The sequence below is a fragment of the Anomaloglossus baeobatrachus genome, chromosome 1 (assembly GCF_048569485.1).
Source record: "Anomaloglossus baeobatrachus isolate aAnoBae1 chromosome 1, aAnoBae1.hap1, whole genome shotgun sequence".
NCBI lineage: Eukaryota > Metazoa > Chordata > Amphibia > Anura > Aromobatidae > Anomaloglossus > Anomaloglossus baeobatrachus.
The window spans coordinates 337274672-337297707 of NC_134353.1; the positions used below are offsets into that span (position 1 = coordinate 337274672).

A 23036-nucleotide genomic window follows, 5' to 3' on the forward strand; every position below is an offset into this window, starting at 1 on the left:
AAAAGGTGGATACATAAGTGTGAAAATGAGCACATATGATATTACCAACCTTCATAAACCCTTCACATGTTTCCTGTGAATATTATTCCACCTGCACAAAAGCCATATATGTATATTATTTTTATATATATTTTTTTTATATATATATATATATATATATATATATATATATATACATATATATATATATATATATATCATGCAAAACAGGACACTAAATAAATAAAGTTCTTAAAACCCGAAAACCCAAATGGTACCAACCTTTTTATGCAGAGCAATGTAATCCAGCCTCACTCCTGTCTCCCCAGTAAAGAAATTGGTACCATTATAGCAATGACCCAGAAGACCCCAGCAAATTGGTGATTTAGGTGGTGAGTGGCACGAATCTCCGGGGCCTCCAAATCTTAATTTTGGGCTTGCTTCTTTAAGTCCTTCAGAGCAAGCATCATAGTAGTTCTGAAAGCCTGAATAACAGAATAGATTTGTGGTTGTTAATGGGCAAGGCATAAAAATGATGACTTCTAGAGGGCTATAATAAAAATATAATACTGATTCATTCTATTCTCTGTAATTGTTCCTGTATTGTGTTTCTGCCTCCTTTGTATCCGTTACCAATCATAAAACTACCACATTTTTAATTTTTTCACTCATTTCTAATTAATACTAGGAGGCAAAAAAAGTTGAGTTGTTGTCATGTGCACTATAGGGCCAAAAGTATGTGAACACCACCATAATTATTGAGTTCAGCATAAAATCAGACAGCCATCCAATATCCATACATGAACAAAAGGTAGAAGACATACCAAAGAGCACCGTACGCTTAAACATGGGGGGACTATTATAGTAATTTGTTGCTATAATTAATTTATGGGCTTGTACACACTGCCGACTTTCTCGTCTGAGTGCTAGCCACGGTCTTCACGTGTAGCCCTCGAACCTATGATAGTCTACGATGCAGTACACATTTTCCGATTTTTTTCTGTGTGCTTTTTTAAGTGTTGGCTCAAAATCATGACTGCAAGTAAATGGGTCTGTGAAAAAAAATTGGACCACACTTGGATGACATTGGATGGAGAAGGTGGAGAACCATTTTTTTTTCTCTCTCAAATCTGATGCCACGCTGATCAGACCCTTGTCAAACTCGAATCAAAGTCTGATCAGAATAATTGGACTTTTTTTTCATAGATATGGAGAAAAACGTCATGTGAACATACCCTAACAATACTGTATACATCAGCACAAGTACTATGTGTCAGGAGTTTTATGAGATGGATTTCCATTGCAGAGGATTTGCACACATAAGAATTAAATGGAACCCGTCAGGTCCAATATGCATCCAGATCCACGAGCAGTTCTGGGTGCATATTGCTAATCCCTGTCTAACCTTCCCTGTATACACTAGCATAGATAAAGGGATCTTTAGAAAAAGTACAGTATTTCTAAAGATCTTTTATCTTATGATAGTGAGCGCAGGGACAAATCCCAAGGGTGTTATATCATAGTATCATCATAGTTTCATAGTTTTTAAGGTTGAAGGGAGACTCTAAGGGCGGCTTTGCACGTTGCGACATTGCACGTGCGATGTCGATGGGGTCAAATCGAAAGTGACGCACATCCGGCGTCGCAGTCGATATCGCAACGTGCAAATCCTTTTTGATACAATGAACGAGCGCAAAAGCGTCGTTATCGTATCATCGCTGCAGCCTCCGACATTTCCATAATGCCGGTGCAGCGACAGGTACGATGTTGTTCCTCGCTCCTGCGGCAGCGCACATCGCTGTGTATGAAGCCGCAGGAGCGAGGAATCTCTCCTTACCTGCCGCCGGCTGCAATGAGAAGGACTGAGGTGGGCGAGATGCTTACATCCTGCTCATCTCCGCCCCTCCACTTCTATTGGCCGCCTGCCGTGTGACGTCGCTGTGACGCCGCACGACCCGCCCCCTTAGGAAGGAGGCGGGTCGCCGGCCAGAGCGACGTCGCACGGCAGGTATGTGCGTGTGAAGCTGCCGTAGCGATAATAATCACTACGGCAGCTTTCACTAGATATTGCACGTGCGACGGGGGCGGGACTATCGCTGCAGCATCGGTAACACATTGTTACCGATGTCGCAGCGTGCAAAGCCCGCCTTAAGTCCATCTAGTTCAACCCGTAGCCTAACATGTTGATCCAGAGGAAGGCAAAAAAAAAAAAAAAACCCCAATGTGACAAACAAGTTCCAATGGGGAAAAAATTTCCTTCCTGACTCCACATCCGGCAATCAGACTAGTTCCTTGGATCAACACCCTGTCATAAAATCTAATATACATAACTGGTAATATTAAATTTTTCAAGAAAGGCGTCCAGGCTCTGCTTAAATGTTAGTAGTGAATCACTCATTACAACATCATGCGGCAGAGAGTTCCATAGTCTCACTGCTCGTACAGTAAAGAATCCTCGTCTGTGATTATGATTAAACCTTCTTTCCTCAAGACGTAGCGGATGCCCCCGTGTTCCAGTCGCAGGCCTAGGTGTAAAAAGATCTTTGGAAAGGTCTCTGTACTGTCCCCTCATATATTTATACATTGTGATTAGATCCCCCCTAAGCCTTCGTTTTTCCAAACTAAATAACCCCAAGTTTAATAACCTGTCTTGGTATTGCAGCCCACCCATTCCTCTAATAATCTTGGTCGCTCTTCTCTGCACCCTTTCCAGTTCAGCTATGTCCCCCGACTAGCTGCCCTCTTAGCATATTAGCATGCCCACAGGGGTGTACTAACATGCTATTCAGTTAAGCATCACTAGCGGTGACGTGTGTACCTGTGTTTGCTGTGTCCGCGCATCTAAATGCCAGGCACTTCTGGTCATGCGCAGTAGACCTCTCTGAAGCCTGGACATGTACACCCGACTTCATACTGCGCATGACTGGAAGTGCAAGGCATTCAGAAGCGCGGTCACAGCAATCACAGGTACACGCGTCACCGCTGGTGATGCTGAAATGAATAGCATGTTAGTACACCCCTGTGCCTGTGGGCGTGCTAAAATGCTAAGAGGGTGGCTAGTCGGGGGATATAATACCCTTGGGACTAGTCTCTGGCCTCATCAGCACATGATATAAGATCTTTATAAATACTTTTACTAAAGATCTCTTTATCTATTCTAGTGTATATGTGACGCCCTGGGCAAGCCAGGGGTCACAGGTTATAACACCACCACACCCTACACCCCGGATAGGTACACCGAAGCTACACCAAAAATCCTTGTTGCCTTCCTCCAGGGGCTGATGTCCACACCATGGGGTGGGCCAGGCGGTTGGCTCCGCCCACCGAGGAGTTCACAGTCCTGGAGGCGGGAAAACCAGGCAGATGAGATGAGATAGAGTTTGGAGAAGGAAGTGGTAGAGGAGCAAGTGAGAGGAGTAAAAAAGTGGAAGAGAAAGTGACAGTAGAGGAAGCCTGAAGTTGGTCCGGGTGTGTGCCCCGGACTGAGACAGCAAGGTCAGCAGACGGCGGTGACCGTCTGCAGGAGAGGCTCATCGGAGGTTGCCGAAAGGACCGTGGACGGGTGGTGGCCCGGCGGTACCGGAGCGGTATACGAAGAGAAGCCAGCACCATTGGCAGGGGCCTTTCGGATCCCGGCAAGGCTAGGAGTCGCCGTGAATTTGCCAAATCCGTCAGTGAAGGGGACCTCCTGGGTCTCCCAACAACTAAGTCCCGATTGAAGGCAACAGTCCAACCGTTGGAGAGAGACACCGCCACCGCCAGGGCACCAGTTTCTCAGGGCCAGCGCCTGCGGGCAAAGAGGGGCTCCTCCGGCCCATATCCAAGCCGGGGAGCGGGTTACCGGTGGGAACCCATCGCTACCAACATTTCACTAAGTGCAGGGACAGAGACTGTCACCGTCAACTACCGGGGAAAAGCAACAGCAGCCGTGCGTGGGAACCGTCTTTCCAGCCGTGTGTTTTACCGAGAACTGTGTCAACGTCTCAGGCTGAGTGAGTACCACCGTGCCGTGTGGCACAGCGCTGCCCCCGCGACCCTGCACCTCACCAGGCCCCGCACCCGGCCTGCCATCCATCCCTACCCCTCACCGGGCCCCGGGACAACCAACCCCCTACCCACGGAGGGGAGAAATAACAACAAAGCTGCTCTCTGTCACCGCTCCCGGGATCCCCATACAGAGCAGCGGTGGTGTCCACACAATCACCACAACCGTGGGTGGCGTCACGGACAATAAATCCCCAAAACCAAACCCCTTTTCACTCAGGGCGAGGAGCGCCGCTCGAGTCCCCGGGATCCGGCACAACGCTCGAGCCACCGAGCAGCAGAGGCCGCAGCAGCAGCGGCAGCCGGACCCGAGCAGAGGGAGAGCGCAGCGTCCCCTCCTCCGCCCGCGACAACTTGGCGTCACGAACAGGATCTTACCGCTCTGCCGTTGGGTACAGGTGCGCCTTGTTACCGCCGGAGGTGTCCGGCCGAAAAATTTCGGAAGTCGCCATCTTTGGCGCGAAAAGTTCCCGCTCGAGCGTCTTCTCGAGTAGTGGAGGCGCGAAGGCCAAAACCCCGCCCCGATAGAGGAGGGGCCGAAAAGAGGCTAAGGGGGACGAAATGGCGACTGGTCGCTTGTAGCCGCGGCTGTACAGATAGGGACGCCGGGACCCCACGATCCGCTGACCCCTGCAAAGAATGTCCGCTCCATCTAGCTATGCGGAGGCTACTGAGCCGGTGCCCGGAACAGCGGCATGGCTGAGGGCCCGAACGGCAGGGATCTGCTGACACTACCGGAGCCAGATCTGTAGGCTGATGGACAGTGGACCGCGGAGGTGGAGGACGTAGCTGCGGTTGCATGGGTGTATGGAATGGAGGCCATGGTGGAGGAGCTGGTGAGTGACCCACGCCCCTGTGTCCCCGAGGGACCGGCCGTTGCGGCTGAGGGACCCGGTCTACCTCTGGCCCCCATGCCGCCTCCGTCCTCCTTACCCGGGCACCGCGCTGCACCTGGCCCGTCGGGCGTGCACCCCTTTTTGTTAGTAGCCGAGAGAGTGGCGAGCCTGGAAGCTGCGACAGCTGGCGGCAACCCGCCTGGCGCAGGGACGGACGATCGTGATTCCGGGCCAGACACCGAGCCCATTTCGGAAGAGGATGAGGGAGTCGTCGCTCTGCATGGCATGGAGGCCACATACATTCCCCGGAGTGGAAATAACGGGTATCGGGCGGCCCTTCCTCGCCGCGCTTGCTATGCGCTTGGAGGGGCTGGTGCCCGTGTTCTTCCACCCAGAGCCGGGTGGGGAGGACGAAAGTGCACAGTGATGGCAGCGGAGCACCGTTGCACCGTCCCCGTTGTGACCACAAGTGTGTGTGTTTTAAAAAGTTTTGAAAAGTTTTTGAAGAAAATGAAAATGATTACCGAAGGTTAACCTGATTGTCTGCAACCGTGATTTGGAACCGGCCGTTGCCGGCATTGTTGTCCCCGTGGGGATCGTCTACAGTTTATGCATAGGGAACTCTCTATGAACAGGCCCGAGAACTTGCAGGGCAACCACAAACGTTAAGTGGCATGTAAATAAATATATTTGTTGCAGCTAACCGTTACCGCCTCCGGAGAGGCAGGTTGGAGGGAGGGCCCGCAGTGGAGCAGGCTGGGGCCCAGCCACCACCGGAACCGGTGGCTACCCTCTGGAGGGGAAGGACAGATCCTGCTTGGGTGATTTGGTTCAGGACTGGGGTCAAGGGGTGCTGCCTGTTTCTTAGAGGCAGCATCAGGTACAGGTTACTTGGGTGGGAGAGAGCGGCAGCAGCAACCGTTTAAATGTTACCATAACGTTTAAGTACATTACCTCCCGCTGTGGGATGAAGTTATTATACTTGTTTATGTTTTTATCTTTTTTCAGAAAAATAAAACCGGTGTTGGACGGGCAGCCCGCGGACGGTCTGCATTTTGCTAAGAGGGAATGTGACGCCCTGGGCAAGCCAGGGGTCACAGGTCATAACACCACCACACCCTACACCCCAGATAGGTACACCAAAGCTACACCAAAAATCCTTGTTGCCTTCCTCCAGGGGCTGATGTCCACACCAGGGGGTGGGCCAGGTGGTTGGCTCCGCCCACCGAGGAGTTCACAGTCCTGGAGGCGGGAAAACCAGGCAGATGAGATGAGATAGAGTTTGGAGAAGGAAGTGGTAGAGGAGCAAGTGAGAGGAGTAAAAAAGTGGAAGAGAAAGTGACAGTAGAGGAAGCCTGAAGTTGGTCCGGGTGTGTGCCCCGGACTGAGACAGCAAGGTCAGCAGACGGCGGTGACCGTCTGCAGGAGAGGCTGATCGGAGGTTGCCAAAAGGACCGTGGACGGGTGGTGGCCCGGCGGTACCGGAGCGGTATACGAAGAGAAGCCAGTACCATTGGCAGGGGCCTTTCGGATCCCAGCAAGGCTAGGAGTCGCCGTGAATTTGCCAAATCCGTCAGTGAAGGGGACCTCCTGGGTCTCCCAACAACTAAGTCCCGATTGAAGGCAACAGTCCAACCGTAGGAGAGAGACACCGCCACCGCCAGGGCACCAGTTTCTCAGGGCCAGCGCCTGCGGGCAAAGAGGGGCTCCTCCGGCCCATATCCAAGCCGGGGAGCGGGTTACCGGTGGGAACCCATCGCTACCAACATTTCACTAAGTGCAGGGACAGAGACTGTCACCGTCAACTACCGGGGAAAAGCAACAGCAGCCGTCCGTGGGAACCGTCTTTCCAGCCGTGTGTTTTACCGAGAACTGTGTCAACATCTCAGGCTGAGTGAGTACCACCGTGCCGTGCGGCACAGCTCTGCCCCCGCGACCCTGCACCTCACCAGGCCCCGCACCCGGCCTGCCATCCATCCCTACCCCTCTCCGGGCCCCGGGACAACCAACCCCCTACCCACGGAGGGGAGAAATAACAACAAAGCTGCTCTCTGTCACCGCTCCCGGGATCCCCATACAGAGCAGCGGTGGTGTCCACACAATCACCACAACCGTGGGTGGAGTCACGGACTATAAATCCCCAAAACCAAACCCCTTTTCACTCACGGGCAAGGAGCGCCGCTCGAGTCCCCGGGATCCGGCACAACGCTCGAGCCACCGAGCAGCAGAGGCCGCAGCAGCAGCGGCAGCCGGACCCGAGCAGAGGGAGAGCGCAGCGTCCCCTCCTCCGCCCGCGACATATACAGGGACGGTTAGGCAGGGATTAGCAATATGCACCCAGAACTCGAGGTTCTGAGTGCATATTGCACCTGACTGGTTCCCTTTAAGGGCTCATGCGCGCGTAACTGCTGATTATTCTGCAGCGATTTGACAGCAAATGTGCGCTTCAAATCGCTGCAGAATGAATGCAGTATTTTTGTTAAAAAAAAGCCGATTCCATGCGCTCTGGCTGCTGCCCCCACCATAGACAGAGCGGGAGCTGCATCCAGAACGCAAAAAAAATTGACATGCTGCTTTTATGAACGCACGGATTTGGGTAAAAATTTTAGCATCCAAATCGCTGCGTTCATAAAAGCATCCTGCGCACGTCTCATGCACAATCTTCATAGATTGTGCAGGGGACGCAGGACGCATGCATTTACGCTGCAGTACGCAACGTGCGCATGAGCCCTAAAGGGGTTTTCGTAAATGTTAATCGCTGGCTGCAGTTTATTGTAAAGAAACTTTATTAACCTTCCCTGGGTCCAGCGTTGGTTCTCGCCGCTGGTCTCAGTGTCTAGTTTTGGCTGTGGCGCTGATGTCACGTTGAGAGTGCAGTAGCCAATCAGTGAGCTCAGGAACTCTGAGGAGGGCATTCCCCATCTATGGGCAGAACTGCTGAACTCACTGATTGGCTGCCATACTATTGATGTGAGTCAGCGCCAAAGCCAAAACCAGACACGGGGAGAAGTGACGAGCCTCACCGATGGACCCAGGACAGGTGAGTACTGTGTGGTTTGTTTCTTTAGAATAATGAATCAGGGATTCATTTTTTGTGAAAGGACAGGTTTCACTATCTGACAGTCTTATAGATTAATTTAAGTTTGCAGGTGCTTTGACAACACTGCCCACCAGAATACATAGCCCCATTGTATAATTTGGTGGATGGGGGATATGATATTGGGCTGTTTTTTGTTGTATTTTTTAGATTTAGACTGGCCCCTCATTTTTATAAAATGGTAAAGTTCATGCTTCAGCATACCAAGACATTTTGCACAATTGTATACTTCCAACTTTGTGGAAGGTCCGTTTCTTTTCCAGCCTGACTTTGCGGCAGGGCACAATCTTGGGGTTAGAAAGGCATAGTTTAGGAACTTTAATAGCGAGCTCATAACCTCATCAAACTGCTCTGGGATTTATTTGTAAGCCAAATCTCATTCATTTACAGATATTTTCCATTTTTGCTGAAAAAAATGCAAAAAGTAGCTTGACTCCATATTAGCACCCATGGTTAGGGATGCGTGAACTCGAACTGTAAAACTCAGAGTCCGTACCAGACACCTTGAGTTTGGTGCTGAACCCTGAACACAGACTTTTTACTGTATATCCAGTTTCTGTTTGGGTTTTTCACCAGAGTAAAGCTTGCTGAAAGGTTGCAGAGCAAAAAAATCAGCAAACTTTTAGGTTTTGGGCACTTCCAGAGCCAGTGCAGCCATGTCAAGTATTGGCATGGCTGTGATTTGGCCGACACACCCCGTGACTTGGCCAGTATAAAGGCTGCGTCGCCATTTTGCCTTGACTAGAATAGGGAGAGTACACTGTTGGAGTGAGGGACAGTGATAGGTGCATTTAGGAAAAAAACAAATATATTGTAGGGATAGGATGCCGTAGGAGTGAGGGACAGTGATAGGTGCATGTAATTCAAAATCAAATAAATACAGTGCTTTATAGGGTCAAGTTTAGCTGTTGAACCTGATTTTTTTAGGCGAATATCCACAGGATTACTCATTACTACCAACGGTTTTAGAATCAGGTTTCTAACCACCTGGATTAGGTGTACACATATATGTCCATACAGTGTATACTGTCATGAGACAACAGAGAGAAATTATGTAGACAAGATACAATTTGCATTACTAAGATCTTTGGTTAAGCAGGAAAGGAAATGTATGTCCCTTTCTGTTTCAAACATGCACATTAAATTTTCCTAAGAAAAAAAAAATGTATTCAAATGTATGCAAGAAAAGTAATGTAGTGTACAGCGTTCACATACATTTACATAATCTGCTTTAGAGTTTCATTCTCACTGGATATTATTTGCTAAGAAGATTTCATTTCACTGGGTTTTAGAAATCTGGCACTCAGAAATGCCTTTTGGCTGACAATTATTGGCAAAGTACCAACTTTTAGTTTAAAGGGAACCTGTCAGGTGCAATATTCACCCAGGACCACAAGCAGTTCTGGGTGCATATTTCTATGCCTTACTGTCCTTGTATCTAGTATCATACATAAAGGGATCTTTAGAGAAAGTATTTCTAAAGATCCTTTATAATATGCTAATGAGGCCAGGGACTAGTCACAAGGGCATTGGTTCCCTTGGCTAGTCTGCCCCCTAAAGGCCACTTTACACACAGCGACATCGCTAGCGATGTCGCTGGTGAAAGCACCCGCCCCCGTTGGTTGTGTGTCACGGGCAAATCGCTGCCTGTGGTGCACAACAACGTTAGTCCCCGTCACACGTACTTACCTGCCTAGCGAAATCGCTATGGCCGTGGAACCGCCTCCTTTCTAAGGGGGAGGTTTGTTTGGCGTCACAGCGGGGTCACTAAGCGGCCGCCCAATAGAAGCGGAGGAGCAGAGATGAGCGGCTGGAACATCCCGTCCACCTACTTCCTTCCTCATTGCCGGCGGCCGCAGGTACGATATTGTTCCTCGTTCCTGCGGTGTCAGGTGTCAGGAACAAAGAACAACTTGCGTCCCGCAACAGCAACGATATTTGAGATTAGAACAACGTGTCAATGATCAATGATATGGTGAGTAATTTTGATCGTTAGCGGTCGTTCGTGTGTTTCACACTCAACGACGTCGCTAACAAGGCCAGATATGCGTCACGAATTCCGTGACCCCAACGACATCTCAGTAGCGATGACGTTGCGTGTAAAGCCCCCTTTAGGCTGTGTGCATGCATTTACGGTGCGTATTGCACTGCAGCGTAAATGCATGTGTCCTACGTTCATTGCACAATCTATGTAGATTGTGCATGAGACATGCGCACGATGCTTTTAGGAACGCAGTGATTTGGGTGCTAAAATTTTGACCCAAACCCGTGCGTTCATAAAATGAGCATGTCAATTATTCCGTGCGCTTTGGATGCAGCTCCCACTCTGTCTATGGTGGGGGCAGCAGCTATAGCGCATGAAATCGGCTTTTCTTGCACAAAAAAACTGCATCCATTATGCAGTGTTTCTGCAGCGATATGACGCGCACATGTGCTGTGAAATTGCTGCAGAATATTCAGCAGTTAAGAGCGCATGAGCCCTTAGCATGTTAGCACGCCCTTGTGCTAACATGCTAATAAATGTGCAGCATCAGAGGTGTGGTCGCTCTAGATACAGGGACGGTTAGGCAGGGATTAGTAATATGCACTCAGAACTGCTCGTGGATCTGGGTGCATATTACACTTGACAGTTTCCTTTTAATAAAATCAGAAACAACATACTGGTGAGGCATCTGCTGATCACTAGGATAAAAAACTGTTACTCTTTTTGTTCGGGTACAAACATAGGAATTCTGCACTTAAAAAAACACAACTGTGTTTTTATTTGCACTTTCTGAAGTTCCCCAGGTAAAAATGCCCTCCATAAATGCACACCTAGCAGCATCTTTAAATAGATAGGGGGCATGAGTTTTAATGTAAACCAGATCCACTTTTTTCTGCACAAAACAATACAGTGCTTATGTTTCGTGTGAATATGGCTTTATAGTGATAAGTCGGGCTGTCACCATCAGGACCTATAGCAGAGCTATTTGTCCCTACGTTCCCATGATGAGTAGTTGGTGAGTTTCTGATCTTGCAGATTTTCTGCTGCATTTCTGCATCTATTAGAGAAATTAGTTACTTGCGTTTGTTTAACTGTGTTTGTTCACATGCAATTTTATCATGTTTTTGACGCTGCATGTTTTGATTTATTTTTGGGGAGGTTTTTTGCATTTTTTATACAGTTTGGGACCCACGTTTCTGAAAGTGGACAATTTCTTTAAATCTTTTGAGTTTTTTTATACTTCAGGTTTTGAAAAACACAAGAAAGAAAGAAAGAAAGAAAGAAAGCGCACCTGATGTAATCCACTCCCAACGGTCCAATCATTAGGCTGGAAAGCACTTCAGAACAACAAAAATAAACACTTCCATAACAATTCAAAAATTCTTCAAAGCTGCTGCAGGAAAGGAAAAAGTCTTCCGAAAATTCACCAAAGGCTGGAATCACACTTGCGAGTGTAAAATTGGACCGAGTCTCATACTAGAAAGTAGCATGAGGTCTGTTCAAGTCTTGATCCGTGTGCAATGCAACAGCAATGCGATTCTGTGATTTTTCAATTGATTGTAGTCTGTATGTGATCCGTGTTTGGTGCGTATGTTATCCGTTTTTATTCTCAGCAGCTATGTCATCTGCCCTTCAGCTCTGCTACATGACCGCTGACAGCAGACACAGACAGAGCCATGTAGCAGAGCTGAATGGCCGCTGACAGCAGACACAGACGGAGCCGCACGATCAGAAAGAAGTCGGATGAACTTCACCTGACTTCATTGTCATCCCGCAGCTCTCTCTGTGTGCCGTGGCCTGATTTTCGGTCACTGGTGAAGGTCTCACTGGTGACCGCAATTCCCCTGAGTGACTGAAGTGATCTCCGCTATCAGCGGTGCCATCACTAAGGTTACCTGTGGCTAGCTGCAGTCCTCCCGCTGAGATCTGTGGCCGCGGGTAACCTCAGTGACAGCACAGCTGATAGCGCGACTCACTTCAGTCGCTGCGGGGAGCTCGCAGACAGCGGTCGTGGTCTGTGACCGCTCTCTGTCAGCTTCTGATGTAGCAGAGCTGAAAGTGTCGTGGGACCTCTGTGGATTACGTCGGACCTGGAGGGGTATTTGGGGACTTGAATAAAGTGGTGAAAGAGGTGTGGGTTTTTTTGTCATTTATTTCAAATAAAGGATTTTTCGTTTTTTGTGTTTATTTTCTTTAACTTACAGGTTAATCATGGAAGGTATCTCGGGGAGACGCCAGCCATGATTAAACTAGGACTTGGTGGCAGCTATGGGTTGCTGCCATTAAGTCTTTATTACCTCGATTGCCACCGCACCAGGGCAATTTGGGATGAGCCGGGTACAGTCCTGGGACTGTCGCATCTAATGGATGCGGCAATTCCGGGCGGCTGCTGGCTGATATTTTTAGGGTGGGGGGCTCCCCATAATGTGGCGCTCCCCATCCTGACAATACCAGCCTCCAGCTGTATGGCTTTACCCTGGCTGGTATGAAAATTGGGGGGAACCTCATCCCATTTTTTTAATTATTTATTTATTAAATTTACTGCACGAAATAGACCCGCCCACCGGCGGCTGTAATTGGTTGCAGTGAAACAGCTGTCCCTCAATGTGGGGGCATGACTAACTGCAACCAATCATAGGCGAAGGTGGGCGGGGAAAGCAGTGAATACTGGATGGAATAATGAGCGGCCGGCTTTTTCAAAAGGGGAAAAGCCGCCGAAGCTTTGTGATAGCCGTGCAGCGCCGCGCCGGTGCACGGGGATCGGTGAGTATGAGAGAGGGGAGAGAGGGATAGACAGACAGAGAGAGATAGAGACCGATGACAGGGAGACAGAGAGACCGACAGAGAGAGAGACAGACCGATTGACAGAGATAGAAATTGACCGACATCGACAGACCTCCCTCATTTCCAGTGTTTTCTGCAACATGCGATAAATGTATTTAGAAAAACGCATGTCACTAGGATGGTGTGTGTGCCGTCCGTGTGACATCCGTTTTTTCCACGCACCCATAGTGTTTAATTGGGGAGACGTGCGCGAGAAACTCACCAAAACGCAGCATGCTGCGATTTTTTTCTCAGTCCGATTTGGACTGAGAAAAAAATAGCAGATGGGAGCTGCCTCATTGATTAACATTGGTCCGAGTGCAATGCGAGATTTTCTCACATTGCACTCATGCGAGTTAATCGCAAGTGTGAAGCCGCCAAAGAAGTAGTGTTTCCTGAAGCAGTTTCCACTAGAAAACTCATTATTTTTGGCTGCCTCTAAAAACCCTCTCTATTGTACACATAGCCTAAAGGCCGCTTTACACACTGCGATATCGGTACCGATATCGCCAGCGTGTGTACCCGCCCCCATCAGTTGTGCGACACGGGCAAACCTCTGCCTGTATCGCACAACATCGCCCGGACTTGTCACACTACTTACCTTCCCTGCGACGTTGCTGTGACCGGCGAACCGCCTCCTTTCTAAGGGGGGCGGTTCGTTCAGCATCACAGTGACGTCACAGCAGCGTCACTGAACCGCCGCCCAATAGAAGCGGAGGAGCGGAGATGAGCGGGACGAACATCCCGCCCACCTCCTTCCTTCCGCATTGTGGCCGGAAGGCAGGTAAGGAGAGTTTTCTCATTTCTGTGGTGTCACACGGAGCGATGTGTGCTGCCGCAGGAATGAGGAACAACTTCGTTACTGCTGCAGTAACGATATTTGAGAATGGACCCCCATGTCACCGATGAGCGATTTTGTACGTTTTTGCGACGATGCAAAATCGCTCATAGGTGTCATACGCAACGGCATTGCTAAAGCGACCGGATGTGCGTCACAAATTCCGTGACCCCCAACGAGATCACTTGAGCGATGTCGTAGCGTGTAAAACCCGCTTTAAGTTCATAAACCACAATATTTCTACAGATTGCTATGTCATTTTCTACACAGTATGTAACATCCACATGCTTTATGCCTTTTATAATGTGCTGTCTTCTTTCCCTGTTAACATCACTTGGATAAAAATGGAAAAAAAACAAAAATCCTGGGAAAACAAACTACAAATCCTGCACTGGGTATCACTCCTAGTATCATCATCCAGATCAGAAAAAAGTTGCCTTTCTGATGGTTTCTACAAATTTAGAAATAACTATAATTTTTCCATATTTCTAAGATCTCCCGGTCTGCCGCTAACCAGGATTGAGGGAGAACAAAATACCTGTTACAGAAATGGAGACATTGTCGAAACCATGATTGTCTGGTTCATTCCAGGTTTCAAAATTCCAATTCGAGACATGTTCTAAACCATACTTATCTGTAAAAAGCAATAATAATAATGTTAGGTAACTATATGTAAAGCCCATCTGTGATGGAAGTGCTCACTATAACAAGACTAGGTCCACATGCAAGGTGCATCATATTATGAAATCAAAGGTAATGATTTATTATGGTGTCACATTGTGATCTGTGACCAGCAGTGACTTAGACACAGAGTCACAAATAATTGCAAATGCATTGGATTTCTGTTGCTGGTTGCAATGAGTCGAATGAGTGTCGCTTGCCATAAACTTCAATGCAAGTCACATACTGGTCCACCTAGCCTGTGATTTATCTATTTTACTTACAGCAAAATTACAGCTCTTAAATAGCAAAATGCAGAAATGTTTTTGGTTGCGGAACTTGTCTGCAAACTGCTGGCATACGAGTATGTTGATGTGAAACTCCAGCCTAATGTTGCAAGATGAATCTGAACGCTCCCATCTCGCTCTTAGAACAGAGGACAATATTTGGAAGTACAATTTTATTGATATACTGCAAGTAAAATAAGTATTGAGCACGTCCCCAATTTTCTAAGTACCGTATTTTTCGTTTTATAAGGCGCACCGGATTATAAGACGCACCCCAAATTCAGAGCAAAAAAAGGTTGAAATAAAAAATGGGGTCCGTCTTGTAATCCGGTGGTGTCTTGCCGGAGGGGGCAGTAGCGGTGGTGGAGGAGTCACAGGAGGCATGGGCGTTCCAGAAACTGTAGGCTGTGCTGGTGCAGCGGCGGAGGCTCGGACTGCGGCAGAGGCTGGGGCTGCGGCGTAGGCTTATACTCCTGTGCTCGGGCGGCGGCAGCTGCGCGCGGTGAGGGCTTCAAAGAAATGGTGCCCAGAGGCAGCGCAGTTTGAGCTCTAGGCTCAATGGCAAGCCAAGATCTCATTTGCGCAAGCGCCACCTCCGGGTGCCATTTTCCTGAAGTCCACTGGAGGGACATCAATGGGCAGGAGGCAGTGCCTGCGCAAATGAGAGCTTGAGCCGAGAGCTCCATCTGCGCACGTGCAGACTCCGAGCGGCATAATTTGAAGTCCTCACCAACCGACCAGCAGCGCAAATCCAGCCGCCGAAGACCCTGTACAGCAGCTGGAGATCCCGCATAGACCCTGCAGAGCCGCTTTAGACACCGCACAGCCGCCCCAGCAGCAGCCGCTGTAGACCCTGCTCAGCGGCTGCAGAAACAGCACAGTCACTGCATCCCCTGCACAGCTACCGCAGCCCCTGCACAGCACCTCAGCATTCCTCCGGCCTCTTGCAACCCCTCTCCACCACCCTGGTAAGCTACATTCAGATTATAAGACGCACCCCTCACTTTCCTCCCAAATTTTTGGGAGTAAAAGTGCATCTTATAATCCAAAAAATACAGTAAATATATTTCTAAAGGTGCCATTGAGATGAAATTCTCCCCAGATGTCAATAACAACCCATCCAATCCAGACAGGCAAATATATCAAATCACTGATGTCCCAAAATGTTGTCATGTGTTATAATGAGAAATTACACAGGAAAAAGTATTGAACACATGAAGAAACTAAGTTGCAAAAAAGCCACGGAAAGTCATGTCACCAGCTGAAATCTATCAGTAAATAATTAGAAAGCAACCGTGTCACTTAGTGAAAAATAACATCAACTGGTTCAACTGATGACCTATAAAAAGGTGTCTCATTACCAAGGTGCCACACAATAAACATCTCAGAATGGGTAAAACCAGTGAACTAGTGGACACATCCTGGTTATGGGGTGGAGTGCTGCTAAGTGAGAACAAATGCACTACAACCATATCAGAAAACTGATCAGCATCTTCTACAAATGTGAATAGGCGCCAACCGAAAAAACAACATAACTACAAAAGCATAGCCAGTGGCCCTCAATAATATTGAGAGGAAACATTGGCATTGTATTACTGCTATAAGAATATTGGAGAAAGGAGAAAAATATATAACTAATGTTAAAAGGGTGTGTCCACCATCTTCTCTAACCAGAAATCTATCTGCCCAGACATGCAGATTTTTAATCGAACATAGAGGCATTTACAGTAGGTCCCCGATATTATGAGATCACCTTGTCGAGGTCATTGGGCTCTCATGGATTGGCCAATACATAAGCTAAAAATTTATTTTTACCAATATTTCCAAAGCAGTAATGCAATGCCTATGTCTTTTTGCTCATTTTTCACATTAGCTAGGTATTTTTCTCCTATCTCCAATATTCTTATAGCAGTAATGCAATGCCAATGTATCCTTATATTATTGAGTGCCACTGGATATGCTTTTACCATTAGTGTGTCATCCATGTGTCCATTTTTCCCATCAGAGTATAGTGTGTACTTTTTTTACCATCAGTGTATGGTTTGTGTGTCCTTTCTTACCATCAGTGTGTCCGTTTTTACCATCAGTGTGTCATCCATGTGTCCATTTTTACCATCAGTGTGTCATCTGTGTGTCTGTTTTTATCATCAGTGTCATCCATGTGTCCGTTTTTATCATCAGTGTGTCATCTGTGTATCCATTTTTACCATCAGTGTATGGTCTGTGTGTCCATTTTTACCATCAATGTGTTATCTATGTGTCTGTTTTTACCCTCAATGTGTCATCAGTGTGTCATCAATGTGTCTATTTTTTTCAGTGTGTCATCTATGTGTCTATTTTTACATTTGGTATGTGATCCATGTGTCTTTTTTTTATCATCAGTGTGTCATCCGTGTGTCAATTTTTACTATCAGTGAGTCATCAATTTGTCCGGTTTTTTTTTCCAATTCATGGGTAAAATCTGTATTCAGTGAGAACAGTATCCCATTACTGAGATAATGACATTATGTGGAGAAGTGTAAGGTCGGGGTCACACGAACATAGACTTTCTCAATTGAGAGAATTAGGTCAATTATGCTAATGACACTGATCAAAGTCTGATCTAAGCTTGATCTGAGTGTCATCTTATTGGACACTGTGAGGAGAAAAAGGAGAACAAAATTTCTCCATCTTCTCCATTCTGCGGGTCTATGGAAATCAGACTGCACTCAGATGATATCTGTGTGCAGTTCGATGATTTCCAAGCACCCAAGACTTAAATGTGTGTGTGTGCGCCGCCCCAGTAGCGGTCAAACCGCTCGCATACGGGGGTGATTACTCGTGGCTCGAGGGAAATGGGGGGATTATTACAAGGGTAGATATATAGTTCGTGATGCCACCCGTGGTGTGCGGTAACAAGGAGTACCGCCGCTGCCTGTGGGAGTACCCGGGGTGATGGAATGGGGGCAGCCAGATGACGTTACCCTCCACGGGTAGGGAAGGCTCCAGGACTCTGGATGGTGGGGTAGCAGGGGAGCGCAGGGGAGCTGGGAGCAGGGGGAACGCAGGTACTCACTCAGATACAGAAGCAGACGCTGACAACGTGGTAAACCTGGGTGCCGCTGCCCTCTCTTGGGGGAGCTCGTCCGGGTATCCGTCCCCTGCAGTACTGCCTGATGGTCCGGAGCCTGACTCCGTGCACAAATTTTAGTAGTGTCCAAGTGGCCCGTAAGCTTGAAGCTGTCCGGGCCCAGCTCCCCACTTTTTGAGTGAGCGAGTTGTGCTCTCAGGAGCTCACGTTTGGGATTTCAGTGGGCTGCTTTGGTTGGAAAGCCCTATCCCCTTCGTTGCGCTAGTGCCCCCAATCTCTGAGCTTCGTGGGGACAGTCCATAAAGGCCCTATCCTCCGCAGATTAATTGCCGGGTTACTTGAAGCCTCTCCCCGACCTAGGGTACAGTACCCCGCCGTGCTTTCGGTCCGAGACCGGCTATTGTACTTGCTGCTGACTGTCCTCCGAGACTAAGTCAGGCACCCAGTCCCAATATCCCGCGACCGGGTCTCCAACTCCTCCGGGTCCAGACCACCGACTGTAACCCAATCTTCTTCTCCTCGGGAGCCACACGCTCCCTCCTAGCTCCTTACTGCTCGAGGGCTACCACTGAACTGACTTGTCACCCCCCACCAGTCTGCCTGACCCCTAGGTGGGCGTCCCTATTCCAACTTAGCAGCCCACTGGTGTGCCTGACAGAGTGTGGTGTGAGGTGTGATTGGGATTTTTGGATGCTAATGCAGTGCTGCAAGTTGGGAACCCAGAACCAAGAGGGGTTGAGTCCTGCACTAAGGATAAAGAGCGTGCAGTCCCCTGTGACGCCCTGACTAGTCCAGGGGCATCACATGTGCACCATTCGAATTGAGCAGCAAATCACAGTATGCTGTGGTTCTTTTTCACTGGCTGATTCTGTCAGTGAAAAAAGTCAGGTATCAGTCCAGCTCTATTAAATGACATCGCTCCAAGTGCTATCCCATAATACATCAGATATCAATCGTAAGATGTATATGCTTGTGTGAGCGTACCCTAACTGTGAAGTCTAGAGAACTTGCAGCAGAATGTTTGTGCCTCATGCTCCTCCATAATTCTGCCAATTCCCCTCTTTATGAGCACCAACAGTCATCTCCTATCTCAATAATGGCATCATTTTGTCTTCACCAAATACAGATTTTACCCATGAAGTGAAAGATCAATCCAACAGGAGGAAGAAGCAGATTTCTCTAAGATATATTACAAAGTTTCTTATTTTCATGTGTATTACTAATTTATAAAAATTAAAACAATGGTTACTCCCTAACAGGCAAATAAACAGAAACCATTATGCAATTCCGAATCCTTTGCACAATGGACACTGGCAATAGCAGATGGATCTGATGGACTTATATAAGGGAGGTCATGATGTACTATTGCGGTTTCTGTTATTTTTACAGGAATATGTGATGCAGTATCCAGTACTATTGTGAATAGAGCCTTATAAAATAAAAAGATTTATTTCCAATGTTAACACATATAGCTAGTATAAACATAATGTGTATAAATAGACAATATTGGACCATAGCGGCAATAATATATTGTCACTATACACAATACTAATCACTGCCAGCATATTCTGTCACATAAATTCAACCTCCATGGAGCAGAAGACAGTGGAAGCAACTGTTTGGGCAACAAAGGCTGTTTCAATGAAACCAGTAGTGTCACCATTGGAAAATAGCTTGTTTTTGACCAATGAATACATCAGTTGCGCTTACTGAACAGGTATCGTTGGCATTCAGCCTTCGGCACAGGCACGCCAAGCACCAAGGTAGACAATCAATACACATGGTCAGCTGGTGCCAGGCTTTAAAGTCAGAAAAATATTTTTACTGATAATTGTCTAAAGATTACAAAATACTAGTGTTCTGAAATTGGTGGCATCTTTCAAGCTGCGATATTTGATGCACTTTATCTTCTACAATGTCTTCATTAAATCTTGACCTACCCATGACATTTAGAAATATATGGCTTCCAGGTGAAATTTCAGGATGATCCTAAAATGCACTCCAACCTTTTCAGGTGAACTTAATGTGACCGTCTCTAAACTTCTGAATGCACATGTCCAACTGTTCAATGTTTTTGCACAACTTACTGCTCTCTACAAGGCGTTTAATGGCAGAATTCATAACAGGTGTTTGGTCCATGAATCACCCAATAAATTTCGGGGTTCAATTAGAATTGGTATTTAAACAGTCCTTCTCATCTTACTGCCCACACCTTGATATCATGAGATCAATAAGACACCTAACAACTGATCAACAGCACCTCACCATTGCTTCAAGGATGTTCTCAGAAAGAAGGGCCACTGAGCTTAGAGTGTCAAAGAGTGTGACCAGAAGGTTGCAACAGAGATATAGAGAGACTGGAAGAGTCACTGAAAGGCACAGAAGTGGACATCTTTTGGCCAGATCTCACACTGATGACCACTTCACTGGGAACAATGCCCTTCGTAAATGGATGATGAATGCTACACAATTCCAAGCACATTTAATGGACATGAGAGGCACCCAAGTGATCATTCAATACACCAGCTTGGTCTGCATGCAAGATGGTACCAGACCACACTACCAGCCACAGTTCTCATTGTCTTGCCAGACGAGGGACCAGTGGGCCTCAGCGCTGTTCAAGGATGAAAGTCAATTCATGTTGAGCAGAAATGGAGGCCGTCAACTATGTTGGAAACATTAAGGAGAGTGCTATGCATCAGCCACTGAGTTTTGTTTTTCCCATCTTAATCTTTTTTGCCATCATACTTTGCCCCTTCATTTCCTGAGCAGGGTAACAGATTAGATCTGGTCAGGAGAATAGCCAGGCACTGGACTCTCCACAATCAGGACTAAGCCTAAGGTTAGAGATAGCCTAGGGTGCCCTAGCATAAGGGACAGCATAGTATCCCCTGTCCCTTGCTATCCCCCAGTCAAATCATGACAGTGTACCTTACAAAAAAATGTCAATGTCTCAATAACTTGTCATATGGCCTTGAGCATCAATTACAGCTTAACGACATCTCATGCTGTTTACAAGTCGAGTTATTGTCTACTGAGGCATAAAATTCCACTTTGCTAGAAGGGTGACCCTCAGGACATTGGGGTTCTGGAGTACAGAGTTAAGAGCCTCTACATGGCGACTCAGCTGATCCCATAGGTTTTCTATGGGAGTCAAGTCTGGAGAAAGTGCAGGCTACTCCATTTGAGGTACCCCAGTCTCCAGCAGCCATTCCCTAATGATGCAACCTCGATGAACTTTGGCATTGTTGTCTATGAAAATAAAATTAGGCCCGTGTTGTTCATGCAAAGGCACAATGACTGGATTAATGTTATTTCTCACTGTATCACTCACAAAGTGTAGGGCAATTCTATATTGACTAGACACCTAATCTACCCACACGGTACCACTACCACAACAAAAGGCTCATCTGGTAACAACAGTGACTGATGCATAGTGCTCTCACTGATGTCTCCAACATCGTTGACAGATGTCATTTCTGCTCAGCATGAATTGACTTTCATCAGTGAACAGCACTGGTCCCTCATCCAGTAGGTTGATGATGCCTGTGCCTCGTGGTGTGGTTAGGTAGCCTTGCAGGTCACCTAAAAACACAGACCACGCTGATGTAAATAATAATAATAATAATTTTATTCAATTAATATAGCGCTATTAATTCCACAGCACTTTACATACATTGGCAACACTGTCCCCATTGGGGCTCACAATCTAAAGTCCCTATCTGTATGTTTTTCGAGTGTGGGAGGAAATCGGAGTACCCGGAGGAAACCCACGCAAAAACGGGGAGAACATACAAACTCCTTGCAGATGGTGTCCTTGGTGGGATTTGAACCCAGGACCCCAGCGCTGCAAGACTACAGTGCTAACTACTGAGCCACCGTGCCGCCCATGTAAATGGTTTCAAATGGTCTAATGTAACAATTGGGAGCTTTTCAGCTCCTTTTAATATGCCTGGACTTGTATGGCATTCATAATTGGTTTCCGAAGGACATTGTTCACAATGAAGCGGTCATCAGTGTGGGATGTGGCCAAAGGGCAGCCACTTCTATGCCTTTGTGTGACTCTTTCAGTCTCTGTTGCAACCTGCTGATGACACTACTATAAACTTAGTGGCCATTTCCGTCTTAAAACATCCTTCTTGAAGCCACGCAATGGCAAGTTATTGTTAATAAATTGTTAGATGTCATCTTGGTCTCATGATGTTAAAATGTGAACAACATGGTGAGGGGGACCGTTTAAATACCAATTCTAATTGAACCCTGAAATTTATTGTGCAATTCATGGATCAAACACCTGCTGTGAATGTTGCCATTAAGCTCCTTCTTAGAGAACAGCAAGTTGTGCAAAAAGTACTGAAACATTGAACATTTGAATTGTCTCTCCATGGAGGAAGGAGACAAACTCTAGCACCACCCATTGGAAGTAGCAATTCTACAAGTCAAAAGTGGCCTTTTAACAAGCCTTTTCATATGACTTAGGATTTATACCAGATCAGAACCCCAATTTGCAGACACAGTGTTTTGAGGTGATTGCCCCTCATCAGTGCAAAGTATGGCATCTGATCTGGCATATGAGAAGCTATAGTGGGGACCACGAGGAATACTATTCTCCTTGCGGAGACCTGACAAACCAATCTGGCTGCCAGTTAGGGGAACTTATAGCTGCAATGCTCTTCTGGGAAATATTCAAATTGTCTCTCCAGGGAGGAAGGAGACAAACTCTAGTGCCACCTATTGGAAGTAGTAATCCTACAAGTCAAAAGTGGCCTTTTGAACATTTGGACATGTGCATTCACATGGCTAGAGAACGTCACAGTTAGTTCACCTGAAAAAGATAGAGGGCATTTTAGGATCATCCTAAAAGCCAAATGTCCCTAACTTTTTGTGAGTAGTGTATATATGAACATTCTTTTATTCTATAAATAATGTGTCCAAAGTTTGCTATACACAAATTCCAAAAAGAACCTATAGTTTTCTTTTGCATGTGACCCAACATCTATGATACAGTTGTGTATTCTACGTCTTCAACACTTTGCAGTTTGGAATTGGTGACCTTTCATTTCCTTTAGTTTCTCATGTTTAATAAAAGTGGTTTGGAGCATCATTCATCAGATTTTGAATTCAGATGTATACTTCCCATTACAGTGGTGGCACCACAATGACACTCTGGCTGTAGTTGTTGTCCGACAGATTTGGTACTATTTTCATAGTCTCCATTAAAAAAGAAGCCACAATGCAGATGTTAAAAGAACCTATCATAACATTTGTTGCTTTATACATTTTTAGATAGTTTCTCCTGGACAGGGTCTGCCCTAAGTAAAGTGGGTTGATGCTTTTTATAGATTTTGGATATATCCTGCTAAAATGGTGGACGAGAGGAGCATGAATGGGGGGACAAGTCATCCATCTTGGGCATCG

The 23036-nt window shown here is 46.9% G+C and overlaps 1 protein-coding gene across 2 annotated transcripts in view; it reads right to left on the reverse strand.

Annotated features, from left to right (window-relative positions):
• IDUA (alpha-L-iduronidase) overlaps positions 1 to 23036 on the reverse strand; it is a 135970-nt gene that overhangs the window by 39678 nt on the left and 73256 nt on the right. The window contains exons 5-6 of one of the 2 annotated variants that reach the window (XM_075352223.1): positions 14140 to 14235; positions 262 to 464 (exon numbers count right to left, since the gene is read on the reverse strand). In XM_075352223.1, coding sequence (XP_075208338.1) covers positions 262 to 464; positions 14140 to 14235 — 299 coding nt within the window. The remainder of the gene's footprint in view (positions 1 to 261; positions 465 to 14139; positions 14236 to 23036) is intronic. The other variant, XM_075352230.1, reaches the window with a different exon arrangement.